The following is a 22,972-nucleotide window of genomic DNA, read 5'->3' on the forward strand; positions in this document are numbered from 1 at the left end:
AGGCAGGCAGTCTGAAGTTGATTCTGAAATGCCCTTTTCCAAACTCCCAGACATTTCATCTTTTCCTTGCAATAAATGGAAGTCCCGTGTTGCATTTAAACACCACCTTGCTATACACTGCAAATCCAAGGCAGCTTGTGGCAATTTAAGAAGAAAGTAATGTGATAATAAAGCTGATTTAAAATACAGTAAAATAGCAGGTACTGAGCAGTAAAATAACAGAAGCAATCAAAGAAATGTAAAGACTTTAACTTAGAAGAGTCTAACTTGATATGAAGTCGTGTGTGTGTGACAACCTGATATTCCTGATATTTGGTGATTATTGCCCAAACCCAGCCCATTTGGCTATTTTGTTAGTTTAGTACATTAAGTCAGACATAATTTGCTAGACCAGGCTTAGACTTGACCCTCTGTTGTTATGTGCTACCTGAGATGTGGGTAGTGCTGTGGTCTAAACCACTGAGCCTCTTGGGCTTGCTGATCGGAAAATCAGCAATTCAGATTTGTGCAACAGGGTGAGCTCCCATTGCTCTGTCCCAGCTTCTGGCAACCTAGCAGTTCAAAAGCATACCAGTGCAAGTAGGTAAATAGGAATTGCTGCAGCGGGCTGGTAAATGGCATTTCCATGTGCTCTGGCACTCACCAGGGCCCTCTGTGTGCCAGAAGCAGTTTAGGCATGCTGGCCACATGATCTAGAAAGCAGTCCGTGGACAAACACCGGCTTCCTCGGCCTGAAAGCGAGATGAGCACCGCAACCCCATAGTCACCTTTGACTGGTCTTAACTGTCCAGGGTTCCTTTACCTTTTAATTGCTACCTCATTCCCCAAGCAGTGAGAGATTCCAGGGGTGCCTGTGTTTACCTGAGGTTCACTTTCCTTGAAATGAAGGCAGTGGAGATGGCAGTGGATAGGATAGACGGTTTTATTTACACATATATACAACCTCAATACAGGATGGTAGGCTCACAGCATTAGCACCCTAATAGATCTTGCTTCCCCTTTAGTTTTCCAGGGGAGCCCCAAAGTCCAGTGCAGAGCAAATGTCTATGTGTCTCTCTCTCCAGGTTCCAGCATCTATCCTCCCCTTCCAGCATCCAACTCTGGCTATTGTTCTTCTACCTACCAGCCAGGTGAGGGGGGGAGACCCACCCATTTGTTTCCGTGGCAACCTCTTTGGATTTGTTAATCACAGTACTCTAAAGTCATTACCTTAGCAAAGGAAGTGGTTTGGCTGGTTTTCTTTTATAAACTACCCCCCCCACACACACACAGGGTCAGTCTCCCCTTCGCATTAGTAAAATGGGAACAGCCAAGATCAACTGCACGCGATTGTTGGGAAGGAAAACACAACAAAGGTGATGAAATACAGATTTTGATTTGCTTTAGACTTGGCTTTGAACTTCATTTCTGCCAGGAATTGTGCAATGCCAGGGATTCATGGTGTGAGCTTCCGTTGTCGGCCTCACTTGTGTTGTCAGTCTCACTTCCCTCAATAATAGGGACAGTGGGGGATCTGCCTCACAGGGCTGTTGTGAAAGAAAGCAACCATAAACACTTTGGCATCAAATGTGAATGTGCATTCTTGCATTTCAGTCAGGTTTGTTGTTTCATGTGCTTTGTGGAAGGTGAGGAGACATGATGTGCTTGGTTCAGGTTCTTATTCTGTCACTGGAACGCTCTGGGGACTGGGACATTTCCCTTGTCATTGGGTCAGTTCCAGTCTCTGATTCAGCTTTGAAAGCTCCCAGGAATAAAAGCTGAACCAGTTGATGGGAGGGCAACAGTCACAGCTGCCATCAGGATCCCTGAGGAAATCCTCTCTGGGTCGCTCTGCAATGTTATTGAATTCAGAATAAGAGAAGTCTTAATAAGCAACGCTCAATACTGAGTTACAACAACCTGTCCACCTCACTCAGGGGCTGGTTTGACATGAATCTATAGCACCCCTGAAGGCCAAAGGACGTGTCTGTTTATTATTATTATTTATTATTGTTGTTGTTATTATTATACAATTTATATACAACCCTTTATCAAAAGATCCCAGGGTGGCATACACCATTAAGAACACATAATGGAGCATCAATAATAAAAACACAACAAAGGGGCCATTCTCTTTTCAGTGCAATTCTCTTTTCAATACCCCCTCCCTTAAAGTCGTTTGTTGTATGACTTGCATTGCGCACACAGCAGGGAATATAGAGATCAGACCACCCAGGAATCTGATATTTGCAAATTCTGATGCAAATTGACTTGATCCACACCATCTTTGTCCTCCCCACATACCACCCCCAGGGGCCTTGTAGTGAAGGGCAGATAAGAGGAAGAAAAGAGCAGCAAAATACGAACTTCTCTCCCCACCAGAATATTATCACAATGCATGCAGGTCACTCCAGTGTAACTCAGCTAAGCTCATTGGGAAGCAACAGTCCAGGGTCCTCCTTCAATGCTTCAAGAAATATCAAGCATCAAGTCACAGCCTGGTTCCAAGCTCACAAAATATATATATATGTAAGGACATAAGGAAAGCCTGCTGGATCAAGGCCAAGGACCCATCAAGTCCAGCATCCTGTTCTCACAGTGGCCTCCAAGAATCCTGTGGGAAACACACAAGCAAGATCTGATCACACAAAGTGATGCTCCCGTCATTCCCTCCTGCTCCTGAGCATCCTTGACCACGGATGACCCCTGCCTTTCTGCCTTCTGCAGGCAGCTAACACGGGAAATGATTATCTGAGTGTACTCAAACTTCGCACGAGAGCCACGGCTCAGGCGGTGGTGACAAGCAAATAATTACACTTTGTGAGGGGGTGCCATCCCTGGAGCAGACACATTCAGCGCTGGCTGGCTCTCTCTGAGTGATGAGGGGCCTCTTTCATCAACACATAACAGCCCTTCTGTACGGAAATCAGTTTTGCTACAGACCACCCACCCTCTCTGTCCCTGCCTCCACTGGATGCACCACAATACAACTGGGCTTACCTCTCTTGCCATCGTCAGCAGCTGCTAATTACAGTTTTCATCAGGAAAAGCCACTCTGCTTAATTGGGATTGTGAGACAGTATGACAACTCATTTTCTTTTGCCTGTTTCTGGCTGTAAATGAAAAGCACACACAGCCTTGTCATTTGCAGCTTTGTGCCAGCACCTCTGGGCAGTAATGCACAGTTTTGGATGTGCCAGGCAAGCCGAGCCTAAGCATTAGGCTAAGCATTGGGGTGCAGAGTAGAGAACCAGACAAAGTGGAAGAACTTTTGATTATATTATTCTCTGGCCTGTTAATACATGGGATGATGAAGGTATTTGTGACTACCTTATGATACAGTCACAATCCACAGCAGGACTGATGAGAAGGCAGCAGATTCCAGCTGGACCTCAGAAGGCTGAGGCCCCACTCTGTAAGGCCAGCAGCTTCTGGCTGCACTACAGTCACTTCCAGGAACAGATGGATCAACACCAGGCTGTGTCTCAAGTCCTGTTTTTTTCAGCTATGAAGAGCCCATTTCCATCTGAGCTGGTCGTGAAATAAAGGTAAAGGGACCCCTGACCATTAGGTCCAGTCGTGACCGACTCTGGGGTTGCAGTGCTCATCTCGCTCTATAGGCCAAGGAAGCCGGCGTTCAGCTTCTGGGTCATGTGGCCAGCATGACTAAGCCGCTTCTGGCGAACCAGAGCAGCGCACGGAAACGCCATTTACCTTCCCGCCGGAGTGGTACCTGTTTATCTACTTGCACTTTGACGTGCTTTCGAACTGCTAGGTTGGCAGGAGCAGGGACCGAGCAACGGGAGCTCACCCCATCGTGGGGATTCGAACCGCCGACCTTCTGATCGGCAAGTCCTAGGCTCTGTGGTTTAACCCACAGCGCCACCCACGTCCCTTTCGGTCATGAAATAGAACCTTGTAAAATCAATAATTTGGTAGCCAAATTTGCTTGTTCTCCTCTCCTCAGCCCTTTTTTCTTTCATGACATGCCTTTTCAGATTGTAAGCCTCAGCAAAGGGACTGTGTTGTTTTTGTTCATCTGTAAACCACTCTGAGGGCCTTTCTGACTGAAGAACAGGGCATACATTAGGAGCAAGCCAGCTGGAATTTCTTTTTGACCTACTGAAAACGAAGCACTAAATTACAGTATTTAAAGGGTTGGTGAGGAAGTGGTGAGGAAATGTCTCAAATGGTTTTTAGCTTCATGTAAATACTTTCTGGTTATTATTTTTTAAACCTTTTCAGCCTGGAACATTTTCCACAAACATATCCTGCCCAGCTGCTGGTAATTAGAATGGTTTTTAAAAACCCTTCTGCGAAACAGTTGCACGTCTTTGCTGCTGTGTTTCAAGGAGAAACATTTCCACTAACTTTTTTAGCAGAGAGTTTGAATGCTCATGGTAGGGAATTGTCTTTTCAAAATCCTGCTCCCAATGGCAGATCTTGCTACAAAAGCGCAGTTTGGTGTCTTCCTCATTTGGTAGGGAAACTGTGTTCTGGATCAAATGGAATACACCTCCTGTAAGCTCTGCTGGCTGTGGCAGATGGGAATTGTAGGGCAAAGCATCTAGGCAGTGCTAGGTCAGGGGAGGCTGCTCTAGGTTAATTGCAGAAGAAGATTTGTGCATCCCACTAATTAACATCCAACAAACAGGAAACCCAGCTTGGCGACATCTCAGAGCCTATAACTTAGTGCAAAATCCTCCAGAACAGCTTTTCTCAGCAAAGGATTATATTTTTGTCAAACCATGGCAAAGCTTTTTCAAAAACACTCCTTCCACCTTTTGAAATGCCAAAGGAGCAGTTCCTTTCTGGCCTTCAGGCCCCGGTGCCCTTTGCCTGAGCTCTCCTACTGCCAATGTTTACTGCAGTAGCACCAATTTCGCTCCTCGTCTCCCTTGAGCCCAGCTGTGCGGATGTTCTAGAAGGCAGTGTAAAAACCCTTCGTTTTTAGAATGGCCTTTAAGAAATGTGATGCACTTGGCAACAAAATGTCATGGTGGCTACCAGACCAGATGGCTTTAAAGGGGGATTAGACAAATTCATAGGGATTCAAGCTATCTGTAGCTACTAGCCCTTGGAACTCAAATACCAGAATGCACACATCTCCTTGCACCAGCCGCTCTGTGTTTTCGATCTTAATACTGTTGGGAGAACAGTATTAAGCATGGACATATAATAGGACTTCCTGCCTGATGAAGCCCCACCTGTGGAACACCCTTCCCACAAAGCAGTGTTCTTCAACCATGGATTTCCAGATTTTGTTAAACTACAGCTCCCATCATCCCTGATGATGGCTAAGCTGGCTAAGGATGATGGGAGTTGTAGTTTAGTAACATTTAAACCCCAGGACGACTGGCACAGAGAATTTTGCCATTTTAGAGCCAGATGAAAACTCACCAGTATGCCTGTGTTTTGGGCAGGGGGCACAGTTAGGAATTCTGTTGCAGCTACAAGTGATGAGTTCTGGTTGTGGCTCCCCAGGAGTGTTTAATGATGTTGGGTTTTTATTTGCTTTTATGAGTTATGTTGATTTGCTTTTATTGCTGTGTTGTTGTTTTACTGTTCTATTGTGTTGCAACTTGTCCTGGGATCATATGACAAAGAGCAGGCTAGAAATTGTCTTGGAAACAAAATGAAATATTTACGGTGGCTATGTCACCTCTAAAATCAGAAGCAGTGTGCCTCTGAATACCCATCACAAGTGGGGAGAATTGCTGTTGCAGTGGGGTCCTGCTTGCAGGCTTCCCATTGGGGCCTCTGGTTGGCTGCTGTGAGATGCTGAATTAGATGGACCATTGGCCTGGTGCAGCAGACAGGATCTTCTAACATTCTTCTATTATAAGTGGTGTCATCTGGCATGCTTGCAATCCTGTAGTTTCCAGGGAGTAAGCTCCTTTGGACCCAGTGGTCCTTCTGGTTGTGTATAGTTTCAGCTTGTAAAATGCATTTATCTTTAGCAAAAGGTCTTCAGCCACATGAAATGCAACCTTTAGCTTTTAATTCAAGATACAGTCTTACAAAGAAGTGTTACCTTTTAAGCTGGGCTGAAGTCAGGACACTACTGAAGAGAAGAAGAAGAAGTACCCAACCTCTGCTTGATTATTTTCCTCTTCCTCTTCCTCTACATGTCACAAACAATAGCAAAGCTTGAAAGCCGCGTTATTACCTCATCCACTTGCCAGAGCAAGGAACATCCATCAGTTACCTTGGTGCTCCTTGTTCCTGTTCCTGCTCCACCACACCACTGGGCTAACCTATGTGTAATGTCTTAGTAAGCATATTTATTAAATTTATTATACACCCAATTACTCTCTGAACTTGCTGAACTTTGGGGGCCCTGCTGAGTCTGACATGGGGCAGGCTCAGCTTGTGCTGGTTCTAGCAAACTTCACATTCCTCTTCCTCCTGCAGATTTTCACTCAGGTGTTGTAGATTCCCCTGGCATTCTTCCCAAGACAACACTGACCCTGAAAACTAGATTTTCCATATGTATTCCCCACCTTCCCATCAGATATTGAGGTGAGTCTCGCTTGTGCATACCTTATAGATGTTAGAGAAAAGCTACAAGACCTTTGGGTATAGGGTGGTAGATAAATTCAATAAATAATAATAATAATAATAAATAATAATACAAAAACAAATTAGTTCCCTTGAAGAGCTACTGGTGGAAAGACAGGGTAGAAATCTTTTCAAGCAAGACAAAATAAGCATTGGCAGGGCCTTTTCTGTTGTGGCCCATGTCCTAAAGATATGCCTGGAGCACTCTTGCTAGTGGGTGGTATATAGCCCTTGAAAATGGATAGACTAAAGAAGGATGTTCACAATGCAGTCATAGTGATGCCTTTCAGATGTTGTTGGATTACAACTCCCCTCTTCCTTAGACCCTTGTCCATGCTAGCTGGGGATGATGGGAGTTTGTTTGTTTCTTATTGCATTTATTTCCCACTTTTCCTCCACAATAATAAAATAATTTTTTTTAATAATACTCCTCATGATCTTGAGGTTGTTCAGATTTCCTGGTGGCTGATATTTACATGACCCCCCCAAAAAAGTTCACATTCATTACACTCATCTAATTAACCACAATTAATATCATCATAACTAGTTTAGCACTTGGCTACAATTTTGACCTCAATTTTGCTGGAGCGTTCCTAAAGCCAGGGGAGATTTCCACTGCCACACAACAAGCTGTGCACCTCTCTGGGAGCTAAACAGTACAAACTGAAAGCATTTGCTGATGACTTAGTATTGACTTTACAGGAGCCAGAATCTAGTACTAAAAGGGTATTGGAACTGATTCAAGAATTCGGACAGGTAGCAGGTTTTAAGTTGAACAAGATGAAGACTAAAGTTTTAGAGAAAAACTTAACTGTGAATGAGAGAGAGAAGTTTCAGGAGGAGACAGGGCTAACATTGGTTAAGAAAGTGAAATATTTAGGGGTTAACATGACTGCCAAAAATGTGAACTTATTTAAGGATAATTATGAAAAATGTTGGATTGAAGTGAAAAAGGACTTAGAAATATGGACAAATTTGAAGTTATCATTGTTGGGCCAAATTGCTGTGATAAGGATGAATGTGTTGCCAAGGATGTTGTTTTTGTTTCAAACATTGCAAATTTTGGATAAGATGGATTGTTTCAAGAAGTGGCAGAAAGATATTTCCAGATTTGTTTGGCAGGGCCAGAAGCCTCGAATAAAACTTAAGATATTAACTGATGCCAAAGAAAGAGGTGGATTTGCCCTGCCAGACCTGAAACTTTATTATGAATCAGCTGCTTTTTGCTGGCTGAGAGAATGGCTGCTTCTTGAAAACACTGAAGTGTTGGATCTAGAAGGCTTTAATAATGCATTTGGCTGGCATGCATATTTGTGGTACGATAAGGTAAAAGCATATAAAGTGTTTAAAAATCATATTGTTAGAAAAGCATTGTTTAATGTTTGGATAAGATATAAGGATTTGTTAGAAAAGAAAACCCCAAGATGGTTGTCACCAATGGAAGCGAAGGCACAGAAAAAACTCAATATGGAGGCTAAATGGCCAAAATATTGGGAAATTCTGGAACAAGATGGAGACAGAATAAATTTGCAGAGCTTTGAAAAATTGAAAAACAAAGTGCGAGATTGGCTCCATTATTACCAAATAATGGAGGCATACAATTTGGACAAAAAAGTTGGTTTCCAGGTGGAAAAATCAAAATTGGAAACAGAATTGCTAGATCCAAAAATCAAGAATTTGTCAAGAATGTATAACTTGCTGTTGAAATGGAACACTCAGGATGAAATGGTGAAATCAGCTATGATTAAATGGGCACAAGATGTTGGACATAACATAATGATGGCTGACTGGGAACAGTTATGGACCACAGGTATGAAATTCACGGCATGTAATGCCTTAAGAGAAAATTTAATGAAAATGATTTATAGGTGGTACATGACACCAGTCAAGCTTGCAAAAATTTACCATTTGCCCAACAATAAATGTTGGAAATGTAATGAGACTGAATGTAATGTAATGTAGTGAGACCTTTGGTGTAATGAGTGAGACCTTTGGTGTAATGAGACCTTTGGTGGACATGCCCAAGGATTAAGACATTCTGGGAGATGATTTATAACGAAATGAAAAAGATCTTTAAATATACCTTCCTGAAGAAACCAGAGGCCTTTCTCCTGGGCATGGTTGGCCAAATGGTGCCAAAGGAGGATAGACCTTTTTTTATGTATGCAACAACGGCAGCAAGAATACTCATTGCGAAGTAAGACACAAGATTTACCCACCTGGGAAGAATGGCAGATGAAGTTGATGGACTATATGGAACTGGCGGAAATGACTGGCAGAATCCGAGACCAGGGAGAAGAGTCGGTGGAAGAAGACTGGAAAAAGTTTAAAGACTATTTACAGAAATACTGTAAAATTAATGAATGTTAGAAAAATGTTGGAATGAAGTTATATGGCTTTAGTAGAAATGTTATAAGGAACTAAGTATAAATAGATTAATAGAGTATTAAAGGAAAAAATAAGGTTAGAATGTGTCAAGATAATTATAGGATAGAAAACAGAGGAAGATGGAAAGGAATTGCTGAAACAATTAACAGAAGTGGAATACAAAAAGGGAGGTGTGAGGAGGTCGTTGAAATAAGTGAATGAAAGATAAGATATTGAAATTGTTTGATGTGTTTTAAACGGTTTTTGTTTTGTTTTGTTAATTTAATGTGTTAGCATTATGTAGTGTCTTTGTATTGTATTGTATTGTATTGTATTGTATTGTATTGTATTGTTGTTTTTTGTTGTGTTTAAACTGTTGGAAAAGTAATAAATATTATTTAAAAAAAACAAACAAGCTGTGCACCTCTCCTACATCCCCACCAATGGAGCAATAGAAAGCCCATCATAATGGCCGTTTCTAAGATGATACGTTCATCTATGCAATGAGAAGAGAAAGAGAACTCACTTCGCATATTTAGTATGCATAAATCATTTGGCCTACAATAACCAAGATTAAAGAGCATTATACATTTTCAAATAAAGCTCACGCACGAGTGTGACAACGGAAATCAACTTTGAGCTGGAGACCATAAGCTAGCACTCTGTCTCTCTCCAGTCTTGTGGGAGGGAGGTGTAAATAAGTGATTTTTCTTTTGAACTTCCATACTGAATTATGCCTGGGAGGAATAAATTGCTCATCAGCTGTAGCTTCTGTGTTGGAGCCAGCATGCTTAATGCTGTTTTGATTCGGTAGGTCTGAGGACTGACATTTTAGAAACCGTTGGGAGTATATTCTGAGAGTCTTTGGATTTCTTTGCGTGGGGGCAGGGGATCCTTACCAAAGGACAGAAAGCAGACAATGAGAGATGAACTTTTCTCTTCTGAAAGAGGTGGGGAAATCCCATTGACAAAGAGTAGTGGTTAGCAAACTTAAAAACAAAAAAACTGTTCTCCTGGGCATCTTTTGATGCTTTCCTTCATTTTTTACTCTGCAGCGTTACTCTTTTGAAATTAAGCAATGGGACAGGTTGTTCCCAGTGGTACCCTAGTTTTTCTAGAACACCCACCTTCTACTTGCTGTTGACTGTGATCTCAAGACAGGGTGGTCATTTAGAACGTAAGATGAGCCTTCTGGATCAGGCCAATGGCCCATCTAGACCAGCATCCTATTCTGACAGTGGGCACCCAGATGCAAGCAGGACCCGAGCCCAAGAGCCTCTCCCCACCTGGGATTCCCAGCAGCTGGCATTCCTAGGCATTCTGCCTCCAACACTGGAGGTAGAACATAGGCAGCTTGGCTAGCAGCCATTGACAGCCCCCTCCTCCATGAACTTGGTTGCCAGTTTACCTTTCTCTTTAAGAGGTGGACAGCAAATTGCAGCAACGCAGGTTCCTTCAGAATCCTGAGTCAGCCTCTGGGTTTTAGAGGAGACCCAGTGAGGATGTTATTCCTGCACAAAGTTCTAACCCCAGAATTGCAAGTTTCAAATGAGAATTGTTTTTCCACCTCATTTAATTAAATCTTATATACTCTCCGTGGTTCCATTCTCTCTTATCCACCTCTCTCTGTGTACAGAGTTACATCACTCACAGTTTTTACCTGGTCTCTCTCTCCAAATTCTGAAATACTTATCTATTTTGTTTAGCTTTCCTCCCATGCTATACGAAGGGCTTCAAAGTTTCATGGGCTGTGGAGCTTTTCCAATTACAAGGCTGCTGCTCATCCTCTAGCTATTGGTTTGCCTGTTTATATAAGGTGGGGCCAGTGCTTCCTTCCCTGTCCCATCACACACACCCTACTCTAGGCAACTTCCAGCCTGGGCATGTTTGCATTATCATTATCATCATTCTAATTATATTTAATTTTATTACCCTCCCTTCACCAGCAGGTCCCAGGGTGGTCATATTTCCAATCCAGGGACTAGGACCCTGGGCAGACAGCAGCACTGAAAACACCTGCTGCCCAAGCTAGGTTTGCACAAGCTGCTGGGGCAGCTCTATAAAGCTGTCCTTGGCTGGCTAGTTCCTTTGCTGTGTCCAACTGGACAGCTCCAGTGTCAAGGGGAGCCTAGCCACATAGCTCAAAGTGAGCAGAAATGAGTCACCGGCAACTTGCACAATAGCATTTACTTTCCAGAGTCTACTTTGCCATCATCATGTGTACACCTTCCCCCTGATCCAGAAAAGCCAATGTGAGGTCGTCCAGATGTTGGACTACAATTCCCATCATCTCTTGCTGAGACTGATGGGGGTTGTGGTCCAGCAACATGTAGATGGCACCAGGGCACCTGGTGCCCCCAATGGATTTCTGCCCCCCATGGATGCTACAGTCTACCACTGAAGCCTTGTAACATTTTATTCTGTGTCTGTTGCCATGCAATGCTATGCCCAGTAGTTACCGAATTCAAGTCACCAAACATCTCATAAAACATTTTCTTAAAGGCCACCCTTGACTCATTCCTAGATGTGGGTGGGAAAGGGTACATATCAGTTCAAAGGCTGAGTTACAAAGGTTTAGATGCTGCTGTTTCAGACAGCTTGTCCCTGTTGAACTGAGCACCTTCTGGGTGACTTTGCACTTATAGAATTGTAGGAACCCCAAAGGGTCATGCAACCTAACCCCCTGCCATGTAGGAATCACAATTCAGGCCTGTGATGCAACTGTGTTTCTGCCCATTGTAAGACCAGCAAGATCATTCCAGCACAACCTGTCTGCAGCCTTGAGAGCAGCTTTTCCCAACCTGGGATGCCCTCCACACATCACTGGCATCCCTGACCACTGACTATGCTGGCAGGGACTGATGAAAACTGGAGTCCCAAACCTTTGGAGGGCACCAGTTTCAGGGAGATGGGAGCAGAGAGAGTTAAGCGCACCTTGTCCCTTGCTTCTGGAGCAGCAAGGCAAATAAAAAGGAGAAGTATCTCTCTCTCTCTCTCTCTCTCTCTCTCTCTCTCTCACTACTGTATATCAAAGAGGCCAAAGCAAAGCAAGTCATGGTCAGTGACCCTTTTCAAGGAGGGGTTTGTGCCATCTTCTTCCCCCATTTGCAGCTCTCTCATACCTGGGCAGCAAGGGGAACTGTACTGTCTCTAGGTACTCAGCTCAGACTTGTGCACAAGCTAAAGATGCCAGCTTTTTATAGGGGTCCAGGAGCATCAGCTGGCTTGCCCTGGCCTCTCACTGCCAAGAGGCTTTCTTGGCTGGTGTGGTCTGTCCCCTTGCAGCTCTCTCTCGTTTCCCTGGAGCTGGGGTGGAGCTGGTACACAGTCCTGATTCTGGCCCAGCATCCTTTAGGTCCTGAGTACAGAACTTGTAGCAGGGCTCCAGCCCTGACAAACTCCTTCCCAGAGTCAGAAACACAATCCTGTTCAAAATGGCGGGTGAACACTGATTTGGGCTCCTCAGGGGTTGCTCAGAGCACCAGTTTTGCCTGCAGATGGTCCCAGGCTCGATTCTGGCATTTCCAGGCAGGGCTGGAAGAGCCCCCCTGCCCCCTGCCCTGAAGAGCCACTGTCAGTCAGCATAGACAGGACTGAGCCATGGGTCTGACTCAGTAAGGCAACTTCCTATATCGCAGTTACCATAGCTCACCTGCTTGGCATGCAGAAGGTCCCAGGCCCATTCCCCAGCATATCCCCATAGGGCTGGGAATGTCGCCAGTCTGAAATCCTGGACAGCCTCTGCCAGCCAGTGAAGACAATCCTGAGACAGATTGACTCAGTAGAAGGCAAATGCCTCTCTTCCTATTTAAACAAGAACCACGAGATCTTATTATATTTAAAGGAAGTGTCATGACTCAGTGAGATCACTTGCTTTGCATGCAGAAGGTTCAATCCCTGGCATCTCCAGGTAGAAACCGAGTCAGTGTAGGCAATTCTGAGCTGGATAAACCAGTGGTTTGACTAGGTCTAAGTCAGCTTCCTCCCTTCCTATAGATCTAGTTTACTAGGAGAAGTAAAGCAAGTCCTTTACTGGGAAGTGAGAAAGGAGCGAGGCAAGGGGAACTGGGGCATTTAGAGCACGCTGAAATACGGCTCCTTCTCTTTCTCAGATGCAGGCACCTGCTCCGAAGCAGGCAAGTCCTCCTCTTCGCCTCCTCCTGGGGACGGTGGCCCCTTAGCCTTGATGTCCCCATGCGGGTGGGCGTCAGGTTCCTTCTTCATGCTGGAGGCTGCATAGAATCTGTGCCTTGGCTGCTGCTCCACCTTCCCACACTTGCAGAGCTTCTTGAAGGCCAAGCGGAACTTCTGGGACATGAGGTTGTAGATGATGGGGTTGATGGCGCTGTTGGCGTAGACGCAGACCCTGCAGAAGAGGATGAACCAGCGGTTCAGGTAGGGGTGCTCCATGAAGGAGTTCACCAGCACCAGAGTCCGGTAGGGCATCCAGAGGAGGGCAAAGAGGACCACCACCACAGCCAGCATTTTGGTCACCTGCAGAGGAGCAAAAAAGAGAGAGAGGTGGGTGGCTTGGATGTCTTTAACAAGTTGCAGGTTTTCAGCTGCTTTTTCCATTTGCTTGCCTGTTTGGGATGTCATAGATCAGAAAATTCTACACCAATTCTACATATTGCCAGGATCTGTTCCAGAAAGGTGTAGGAATGAGACAGATAGGCCATTTTTATATTGCATACATTTTCTTCGTGTTGACAAGATTTATGCAGCAAAAGTAAATTTTCTGCAACCTTGTATGTTTAATGGGCATCTAAGAGCAACCTGCATTTGGCAGATGATGGATATCTGTGCAGAAATTGAGCCATACTGAGACTGAGAACATGCCTCTATAGGTTTGAAGGTCCTTCAGGTTTGAAGGAGATGGTGGTGCTTCTGAATACCATTTGCTGGAAACCAAAGGAGAGGAGAGTGCTGCTGTGCTCATGTTCTTGAGGGCTTCCCACAGCTATCTACCTGGCCACCGTGAGAACAGGATGCTGGACTCAATGGGTCATTGGCTCAATCCAGCAGTGCTCTTCTTATGTCTCTTAAGGGCAGGGGATGCCCTATCACTGGTATCCGGAAGGCTTTTTCAACTGAAGTGTGGAATAAAAGTGCTTTAAATCCAACACATGCTTTTAGCATCATGACACCAGTTCTCTGGAATTCTCTCATTCCAAAAGTGAAGCAAGCCCCAGCATCGTGACATGTTCAACGTTTGTCAAAAGCTTTTCTCCCAAGCCTTCCCAAATTAGCTGGCTTTATTTCTGTCATCTTTAATTCTCGTTGTTTATGATCTGTATTTTTAATATATATTTTTAATTTCTCTAAACCGCTCGGTGTTTCTCTGGATGTAGAGCAGTTTTACAAATCCACCAACGAACAGGTAGGAACAAGAGAAGCATTGCCCAGAGCCATCATCAGCCCTGGATTTGTGGGGTGGGAGCGGCACCGTCTATTGTGCAGCTTCACTTTAGAATTCTCTTTTCAGCCTGCCCTTTTTGTACCAGGACTCTTCCCAAAGAATTAAAACAAAACAGTGTCAAAGCCATCGCCACCGTGCAATGTTGATGAAGGCTCTGAGAATGCTTCTGGCTCCTTGCTTGGCAGACGGCGGTGGTGATAATTCAATTCCATGCAAAGCCAACGTGTTGGCATGCCAAACAAGACAAATGTTGGCAAAGGGAAGGTGACACATCATATGAGTGATTCTTTAAAAAGGACTTGGATCTGCTTGGAAATTCACGTTACTATTTAGAAACCCTTCGTCCCTCCCTGCTCAGCTTGGGATTTATTTGTTTGTTAGTTGGGGAAGCAAATGCATTCTGCACATGCACAGAAGCACATCCTGATTCCTTGGGCTCCATATAGGCCACCAACATCTTCTGATGAGACACTTTTGGTGGCCCACTGTGTCCCTGAGTTCTGGTCAGCTAATCCTGTCCAAAAGTCAATTCTGCATTCTTTTGGACATGTTTTAAAAACTGCATCATTCGGACAGCGTTTTGGAATGTGCTGGGTTGTGTGGTTTTTTAAACCAACTGTTTTTTATTGATAAGTTATTGGTGTTTTTACTATTGCTACTTTTGTATCATGGTTTTATGCTGTACAATAGATGGGTTAAAGAGATGATTTCAGCGGGTGTATTTTGCATGACAGCTTCCTGCAGTTCTATATCCCTACCTCACCAAAGATCAGGGCAGGGCAGACTTTAGCCTTTCAAGGTTATCTATGAGTCCCTCCAACCCCCCCCCCCCTTTATTGCACATTCATCATGATTTCTGCTCATGATGGTATTGGGGTGGTCACATGCAATTCCACTTTCAAACCTCTTTCCACCTGCAAAAGCTTTGTGCCAGACATACTGCTTGGTTTCCAGTCTGTGCAAGCCCCATAACCTTCCTCTGAAACCCTCTAACTTCTTATCTTATAAACGTTCCAGTTTATTTTACTTGTCCCACTTCTGTTGTGCTGTCATGCAAATATGCCCTTTTACAGTAGATGGCAATTATGAAGTAATATATTTTCCTATATGAACCTATCTGGATGCAAAGATGCTCAGTTTAAAAGGGTTTTAATTTTTGTTTTTAACTAGTTTGTTTTTCTTTTTCTTTTTCATAATCAATATTTTTAAATGTAAGCTGCCTTTGATCCCATCTTGGGAGAAAGGCAGGATATAAATATATTTAATCCATCAATCAATAACACTGGGGGAGCATCGAACAAATAAGACAGTGAAATGATGTGTGGATGGTCCAGAACAAATCCGCCACTAACGCACTATGATTGTGTCAATCACAGAATACACTGCTGAGCTTTTGGACCTCTTGCCAGCACGACACTGTTCTCTCCAGTCCCCCTGAAAGGCTGAACCTGCCTGCCCATTGGCCTGAACTCGGCAGCACCTGACAATCTCCAGAGGGCTCTGCATTACCTGCTTCCTGGAGGAGACGGGCACTCTGGTTCTTGAGCCGCTGGCCTTGCTCCGGCTGGCCTCTGTGCCATTCCTCTCTTTGCCAATCCTTACTTTGCAACTCTGGTCTTGCCAGCGTTGGGTGCAGGCAGTGGGCTGGTGTGGGATGGGGCTGCGGAAGAGGACCCTCCCGATGAGACCATAGAGCACCGTGGAGAGGAGCAAAGGGGTGACGAAGAAGAGGGCGAAGTCGAGGAGGTAGATGGGTAGGTAGAGGTTGCGGGAGACCTTGTAGCCGCACTCCAGCTGCTGGCTTTTGTTGACAGCAATGTCCACCAGGAAGAACCACAGGGTGCAGTACACTGAGGTGAGGATCCAGACAAAGGTGATGATGCGCTTGGCCCGTGACACCGTGCACATCGCCTGCGCTTTCATTGGGTGGCAGATAGCAATGTACCTGGGAGAGATGAAAAGGAGGAAGTTATTTGTGAGCAAAGACATAACACTGTGCTGAAACAGCAGTGGGGAACCTCTAACCCATGGACCTCAGGGGGCCCACCTGGCCTCCCCATTCAACTTGCCAGGTTGCTTTGACTAAGCCACATGCACTTGCCCTACATGGGATACCACTTATTATTTAACACTGATTTGGGGCGATGTTGATTAATTGCTACTGCATAGAAACAGTCAAATCAGACCCACCCAAAGGGCATGTTTCAAGATGGAGAGAGAAGCTGATCAGGCAGCAGGCCTGCCCAGTGATGGTCCAATGCCACTGGGATGCCACTGGGAGCCAAGGACCACATCTGTATGAAGTGGCAGAATGAGGATGGAAATACCCTGAATGATGGGCAGGGATGTGAAGATCTCCTGGGGGGAGAGACTGGGAGAGAAAGAAAACCTGGGAGGGGCTGTCATTTTCTCTGAGGGTGGGGATCAAGAGCTGCTTTTGCATAGAGAGAAGATTGTATACTTGTACATTGTTTTTGCATCTTAGACTGATTTCCTCCTCCCTTACCTTTTAGGCTGCTGCTGTTTAAGGTTTCTCTGGGTACACTGTTTAATTCTGTGTTGTTAACCACTCTGTGGTCCTTTGACAAAGAGTGGCATATAAATTTAAGATAGAAATAAAATAGATGGATATCCCTGCTCTAGAGTCTAAATTGGGGGTGTGGAATTTGTGGTCCTCCAGATGTTGCTAGACTACAACTTCCATCATTCCTGGCCATTGGCCATGCTGGCTGGAGCTGGTGGGAGTTGGAGTCCAACACCATCTCAAGGGTAACGCATTGGATACCCAATCTAGTAGATCTACTCCTAAGAATCTTTTCTTACCTTTCCACAGTGAAGGCAGTGATGGAGCAGGATGATGCATTGATGCCCAAGTACTGAAAGAAGGTGATGCCAAGACACCCGGCAAATCCATAGATCCATGTTCCTGCCAGGCTGTCAGAGATGTTGGGCAGGCCAGCAGCCACCAGAACCATCAGATCAGCCACAGCCAGGCTAACCAAGTAGCAGTTGGTGGGAGTCCTCATCTCACGGGTGGTGAGGACCACCAGCACCACCATGACGTTGCCGATGATGCCAACTCCGCAGATGCCCAACACCAGGAAGACGGAGATGACCTTGTATTCGAGAACATCCAGTGGACTATCACTGCCTACCAGGGATATGTTGGTGGGACTGTCAAACTTGCTGCTGCTGTTCTCCATGGCCAGGATGAAAGCGAGGAAGGTTTGGGTCAAGAGAAGCACAGAATCAGATTTCACAGAGGAAGGTCTCCTCATTCCCATTCAACTCCATCAGCACTTTCCTTTAGTCAGATAGGGAAGCCCTGAATAGTAAACAGATCAGACAATTAAAAAAGGAGCTGGGACCGAGCAACAGGAGCTCATCCCGTAACGGGGATTCAAACCACCAACCTTCTCATCAGCAGGCCCAAGAGGCTCAGTGTTTTAGACCACAGCGCCACCCGCAGGTATAATTAAATTAGATTCTATAATGCCACATTCACACCACACATTTAATGCACTATGTTATCACTTTAAACATTATGGCTTCCCATCACCACCCAAAAATTCCTGGGAGTTTGTTTGTTTGTTATGGGTACTGAGAGTTGTTAGCAGACCCCTATTCCCCTCTCAGAGCTGTAGTTCCCAGAGTGGCATAATATTCAGTCACAGGCAACTCGTTGAACTGTAGCTCCATGAGGGGAATAGAGGTCTCCTAACAACTCTCAGCACCCTTAACAAGCTACAGCTCCCAGAATTCTCTGGGAAAAGCAGTGACTGTTTAAAATGGTATCATAGGGCTTTAAATGTATAGTGTGAATGTGGCCTAAGAATTCTATTGGGGTACATGGAAGAGAATCAAACTCTGATTTTTAAAAAATATTATACTGTCTGGTGGCAACAAAATGTTCAGTAGCTCAGCACTGGGAGAAAGCAGATAATGACAGCAGTGAGTTCCAGGTGTGGTTAGTGTGTAGTTTTGCTGGTATTAGCTTAAGTTGGGGAGAGAGCAGCAGAAATGACAGCATTGCTGCTATCAGTAAAAGCACACTTGCGTATTTGGTGTGTGGGGCTAGTTGTCACTGCTGTATTTCCATATTTTGGATCTACTAGCAGGTATTATGGTCCCTGTATGTTAGTTGTTTCACTTTTATATTGGTGGTGTGGTATTATAATAATTGGGATTATGTTTATATACCACTTAATGCCAAAGTAGGCTTCTAAGCAGTTTTAAAAATATATAGAAACTAATTACACAATATTTTTAAAATGCACAGTAATTAAAAATACAACATTAAATGCACAACAAAACATACTATGCCTAATTTTCACACCTCTATCATCTCCCCTCTTCCACATTTATTTTGTAAACTCTCCTCATTGCGGAGCTGCTCCATCCCCTTGGTTATTTGGCCACCCTTCTCTGCACCCTTTCCAGCCTGTTCCGGCGGGCTGTTTCTGTGTGGTTGGTGCTGTTTTAGCCAGATTTCACCCGCAGCCTGAACATCAGAAAAAAGGGAATAATTCTCCCAGGGCTTAACTCCAAGTAAACATTAAAAGGATTTCACTGTTAACTAATTAACTGGCTGTTGCTTTGTTGGCATTGTCCCATGACAGGGTCTTATTGTTGGTAGTTCTCTGTTTATGGAATGCCCTCCCTGGAGAAATGTGTTTGTCTTCCTTTTTATTAACATTCAGGAGCAATTTTAAAACATTCCCATTCACCCAAGGCTTTATGGCTAAAAGATACTATTCCAAGTAACCTTGAAACTATGTGGTGGTATGTGACTGTTGTTTTTTTAATAGATGTTCTTCACTATAATAATAATATTGTAATGATTTATTACTTATTACTGGTTTCCCCAGCCACTCTGGGTGGCTTCCAACAAGAGACTGAAAATACATTAAAACATTAGTCATTAAAAACTTCCCTAACAGGGCTGCCTTCAGATGTCTTCTAAACGTCAGTTAGTTTTTTTATTTCTTTGACATCTGATGGGAGGGTGTTCCACAGGGTGGGCGCCACTACTGAGAAGGCAACTGCCAGAAGGCCCCTTGGTGATGGACCTCAGTGTCCGGGCAGAACGATGAGGCTGGAGATGCTCCTTCAAGTATACTGGGCCGAGCCCGTTTAAGGCTTTAAAGGCCAGCACCAACACTTTGAATTGTGCTCGGAAACATACTGGGAGCCAGGTAGGTCTTTCAAGACCAGTGTTATGTGGTCTCAGCAGCCGCTCCCAGTGACCAGTCTAGCTGCCACATTCTGGATTAGTTGTAGTTTCCAGGTCACTGCTTTTTAAAGCTTTTAATGCTTAAAAGAATTGTATTGTTTTGCTAATTTGTTGTTTGCTAGCCTGGAAAGAGAAGAAATCTGATCAGTCCATAAATAGACCTTTACCTTCATGTAAAAATGTGGTCCCCCACTGAAACAGAGGGGCCATGACTCAAATGCTGACTCTGCGATGCAGGGCTCTTAAAGGACCCCTTGCCATTCACACTTTATCAGGGCTGCCTTCTTTTTCCACCAGCTTCAATGAAAAGGAAACCTAAAGATGAGCTTTTTACTTCCAGAGTATACCCATAACGATCTCAGTGTTTGCCTTGTTATAACGAAATGCCTATTCTTGCCTTCCCACCAGCCATGACACAAACGAACCCAGGACAGCAATGAGAAGCATAGGTGAGCATGGAAGTGTTGGGGAGGCAAGAATGTGCCAAAAAAATTGCCAGACATATAGTGAGCAGTGCAGCTCTTGACTGACCTAGTCAATCAGCTTGATTTTAGCAAGAGCCATCAGAGCAGGGGAACAGGCTTCTGCATACTGATTGCCCTCCTGGAGGTGCCCACTACCACCACCAGAGAATGGAAATCCTGGAGAGCCAGGGGTGAGGGGGTCTATGCTTGGTGCTCCTGAGCTGGAACATTGCAGTGCATTGATGTGTTTGCATTTAATTGAATAATGAATTGATTAATCTGTTTAAAAAACCCTGGAAATTGACCAATTTAGAAACCTTCTGTCGGTTTACCGCCAGAAGGTTTATTAGATTTTGATGCATTCCTTCGCTCTCCCTCTCTCTTGCTCTCTCTCTCTTTCTCTCCGCTTACAGCCTCTCCTTCCCTGATACGCTGCCTTATCTGGAAGGATGCTACACTCAGTGTGTACTGAGGAGGGATTTGAACAGAGCGGCTGCTTCCCCCTGATCTTAACTAAACCTTTTTCTGCTGCTGTTGAGCGTAAAGGGTGCAAAACATGGCTGAAGTCAGTAGATGCCAGCCCGTTCCCACAGGCACACCCTGGCCCTCTGGGCTTTCCCATTTGATCTAATTTTGTGTCATCTTTGCCCTTCCTCTGGTACCCAGGTGACCAGCCACTTCACAGATTCCTACAGCAACCTGTATTATTCTCTCCAAGTGCCCACAATGTGAGTTTTGGAGATAAAATGCCATGGCCGAGAAAGGGAGACACAGGCACACGAATCCTCACTGAAATCAAACCATTGCCTTGTCTTCCAGCAATTTATTTATTTATTGTTAAATTTATACCCTGCCTTTCCTCCCCAAGGAGCCCAGAGTGGCCATCAGAAGGGTAGATGGACATGGAAGTGGTGGAAAGACAAGAATGGGGTCAAAAGATGCCAAACATTTGGTTTCATTAACCCTATATTGGCCTAATTTGCCCAAATGGCATCCTTCCTGCTGTTGATGGATTCTTCTCTGTTCCCTTTCTCTCTTTTTTTTTTTTTTGGGGGGGCAGCCTCATCAAGACAGGTCAACACAGCCAGCACATTGCCAAAAAGAAACATTATTGTGAAAGCTATTATTTGACCTCTGTAGATTCATTATTCCGTAAGTAATATTTGCTGTTAAACATAACATACACTCAAGGGTTGAAAAATAAACCACTCAGACATGCCTGAAAAAATATAAGGAGTGGAGGGAGGGAGGGAGGGGGGGGAGGAAGGAAGGGTTTAAGCAGGAAGCCTGGGTGAGAATGCAATGTGTGTGCCACAGATCAGGTTGCAAAGTATGCAGGAAGGATGCATGCAAGGTGTCTCTCACAGGCAAAGTGTCAAAGGGGAGAATTCTAATAGGAGATTAACTCCATGGTTTGCCAAGGCATCTTAAAGGTGCAAAGCATGACAGGTTACCTTGCCGACGGAGCTTTACCTAAACATTTACTGCAAAAGTTGATGCTGCTGATGTTTGTTGGCTCTGTGTCCTGTCACCTAAAACCTGTTTGCTCCTCCTCCTCCTCCATATCATTCAAGAATCCCCAGATCTTTTCTGCTTCTTTCTCTGGGATAGGCAAACTATACCCACAATTGAGCCTGTCCCTGCAGATGCCTTTACACATTGAAATCTATACGATCGTCTCATTTAGGGAGAAGGGCTGTAGCTCAGCAGTAGAGCACCTGCATTGAATGCAGAAGGACCCAGTTCCGATCTCCAGGTGGGGCTGGGAAATGCTCTCTGCTTGAAACCCTGAGAAGCTGCTACCAGTCTGTGAAGACAATGCAGAGATAGATGAACCAGTTGCCTGGCTTGGTATAAGGCAATACCTTAAATGGTCTGGTAAAGACTTTCTCCAAAGCAGACAAGTAACCACCTAGGAGATCACCCTCTTTCCTCCCTCTTTCCAAAACCTATTGCCTTGGTTTTTTAAAAAGCAAAACAAAACCGGGAAGTAACTTTTCCTGCAAAACTTACCTTCTTTATTTGCATCATTCTTAGATCCTGGACGAGACTGGAGGCAACAGAGGAAGGAGAGTTAAAGGCATGCAGCGTCCCTGTCCCTCACCTCCTCTCCTCTCCGTCCTGCTTTGCCGGAGTCTCTGTATCTCCTGCCTCTTCTACAGCATCTGCCTGCCTCTCTCTTTCTCTCCCTCCCTTTTCTGTGTGGCTCATGCAGTTTTTGCTGGCAGATATAAGGGGGACCCTTCGTCAGCTGATGTAACTCCACTCTGGCAGGGCTACGGTATGAGAGGAGACCCTCTCTTTGTTGCTTCCCTGGAATAAATTGCAATCAGCATTGTTTAACACACAATCAGGGAGTGTAGGAAGAGCGAATGAAAAAGGGCCACTGCTCATCAGTTGTTTTTATTGCTTGTTCTGTTGGCCAAGTGAGGGATATTTTGACAGCTGTCACCAAGTGGAAAAGCACTCAAGTCCAGACAGGAGGCGTGACCAGGGGAGGGGCCTGCTGAGAGTCCTGAGGGCCAGATAGTGAAGCCTTGAGGGCCACATTCAGCCCCAGAGCCTGAGGTTCCCCACCTCCACTTTACAGAATTATCTTCATCCCCAAGTTGAGCATATGAAGCTGGTTCTGAGTCAGACCTGTGGTAAAACTAACCCAGTATTGCCTACTCTGACTGGCAGAGATTCTCCAAGGCTGATAGACTATGCTATCAGGAGCTATCATCCAAGCTGAGGGTATCAGCTTGGTGGCGCCTGCTCTTGAACCATCTCTGAGGGCAGAATTTTGTAACCACTGGTGAATCCTGATATGTGACCTTCTCTAGGACACGCAGAGAGTGTCAGTTACATCTTCTGTGGACAGTATGGGGATTCAGTGTTTTGACCTCTTTGTAGGGTCTGGCCTACACAGTTATTTCAGAATGGATGCATCTGCCAAAGGGCTTGAGT

The 22,972-nt window shown here is 44.8% G+C and overlaps 1 protein-coding gene across 3 annotated transcripts; it reads right to left on the bottom strand.

The window, feature by feature from the left end:
* Window positions 1-932: 932 nt before the first annotated feature.
* Window positions 933-22,366, bottom strand: LOC309535789 (thyrotropin-releasing hormone receptor-like). 3 transcript variants are annotated; one of them, XR_014221403.1, is made up of 5 exons: window positions 22,033-22,366; window positions 17,150-17,651; window positions 15,836-16,271; window positions 12,778-13,401; window positions 933-1,830 (listed from the first exon to the last, which is right to left on the bottom strand). XR_014221403.1 is itself a non-coding variant. In XM_082229173.1 (4 exons), exons 2-4 carry the CDS (start codon window positions 17,608-17,610, stop codon window positions 12,982-12,984), a joined length of 1,317 nt encoding a protein of 438 aa, XP_082085299.1. In that variant the 5' UTR covers window positions 17,611-17,651; window positions 22,037-22,366; the 3' UTR covers window positions 11,917-12,981. The 3 variants fall into 3 exon arrangements, 2 of the variants coding, with proteins under 2 accessions (XP_082085299.1, XP_082085298.1); XM_082229173.1 differs by lacking the exon at window positions 933-1,830 and having other exon boundaries at window positions 11,917-13,401; window positions 22,037-22,366; XM_082229172.1 differs by lacking the exon at window positions 933-1,830 and having other exon boundaries at window positions 11,917-13,401.
* Between the last annotated feature and the right edge of the window lie 606 nt (window positions 22,367-22,972).

The sequence above is a fragment of the Podarcis vaucheri genome (genome assembly GCF_965113315.1).
Source record: "Podarcis vaucheri genome assembly, chromosome: 7".
Lineage (NCBI taxonomy): Eukaryota > Metazoa > Chordata > Lepidosauria > Squamata > Lacertidae > Podarcis > Podarcis vaucheri.

Bases quoted from the DNA above. Each gene is read 5' to 3' on its own strand.
- LOC309535789 (XM_082229173.1), bottom strand. From the start codon at position 17,610: ATGGGAATGAGGAGACCTTCCTCTGTGAAATCTGATTCTGTGCTTCTC. The intron at 16,272-17,149 runs GTAAGAAAAGAT...CATCTCTCCCAG, and splicing joins ACTGCCTTCACTGTGGAAAG to GTACATTGCTATCTGCCACC. The intron at 13,402-15,835 runs GTAATGCAGAGC...GCTCCTCTGCAG, and splicing joins CCGTCTCCTCCAGGAAGCAG to GTGACCAAAATGCTGGCTGT.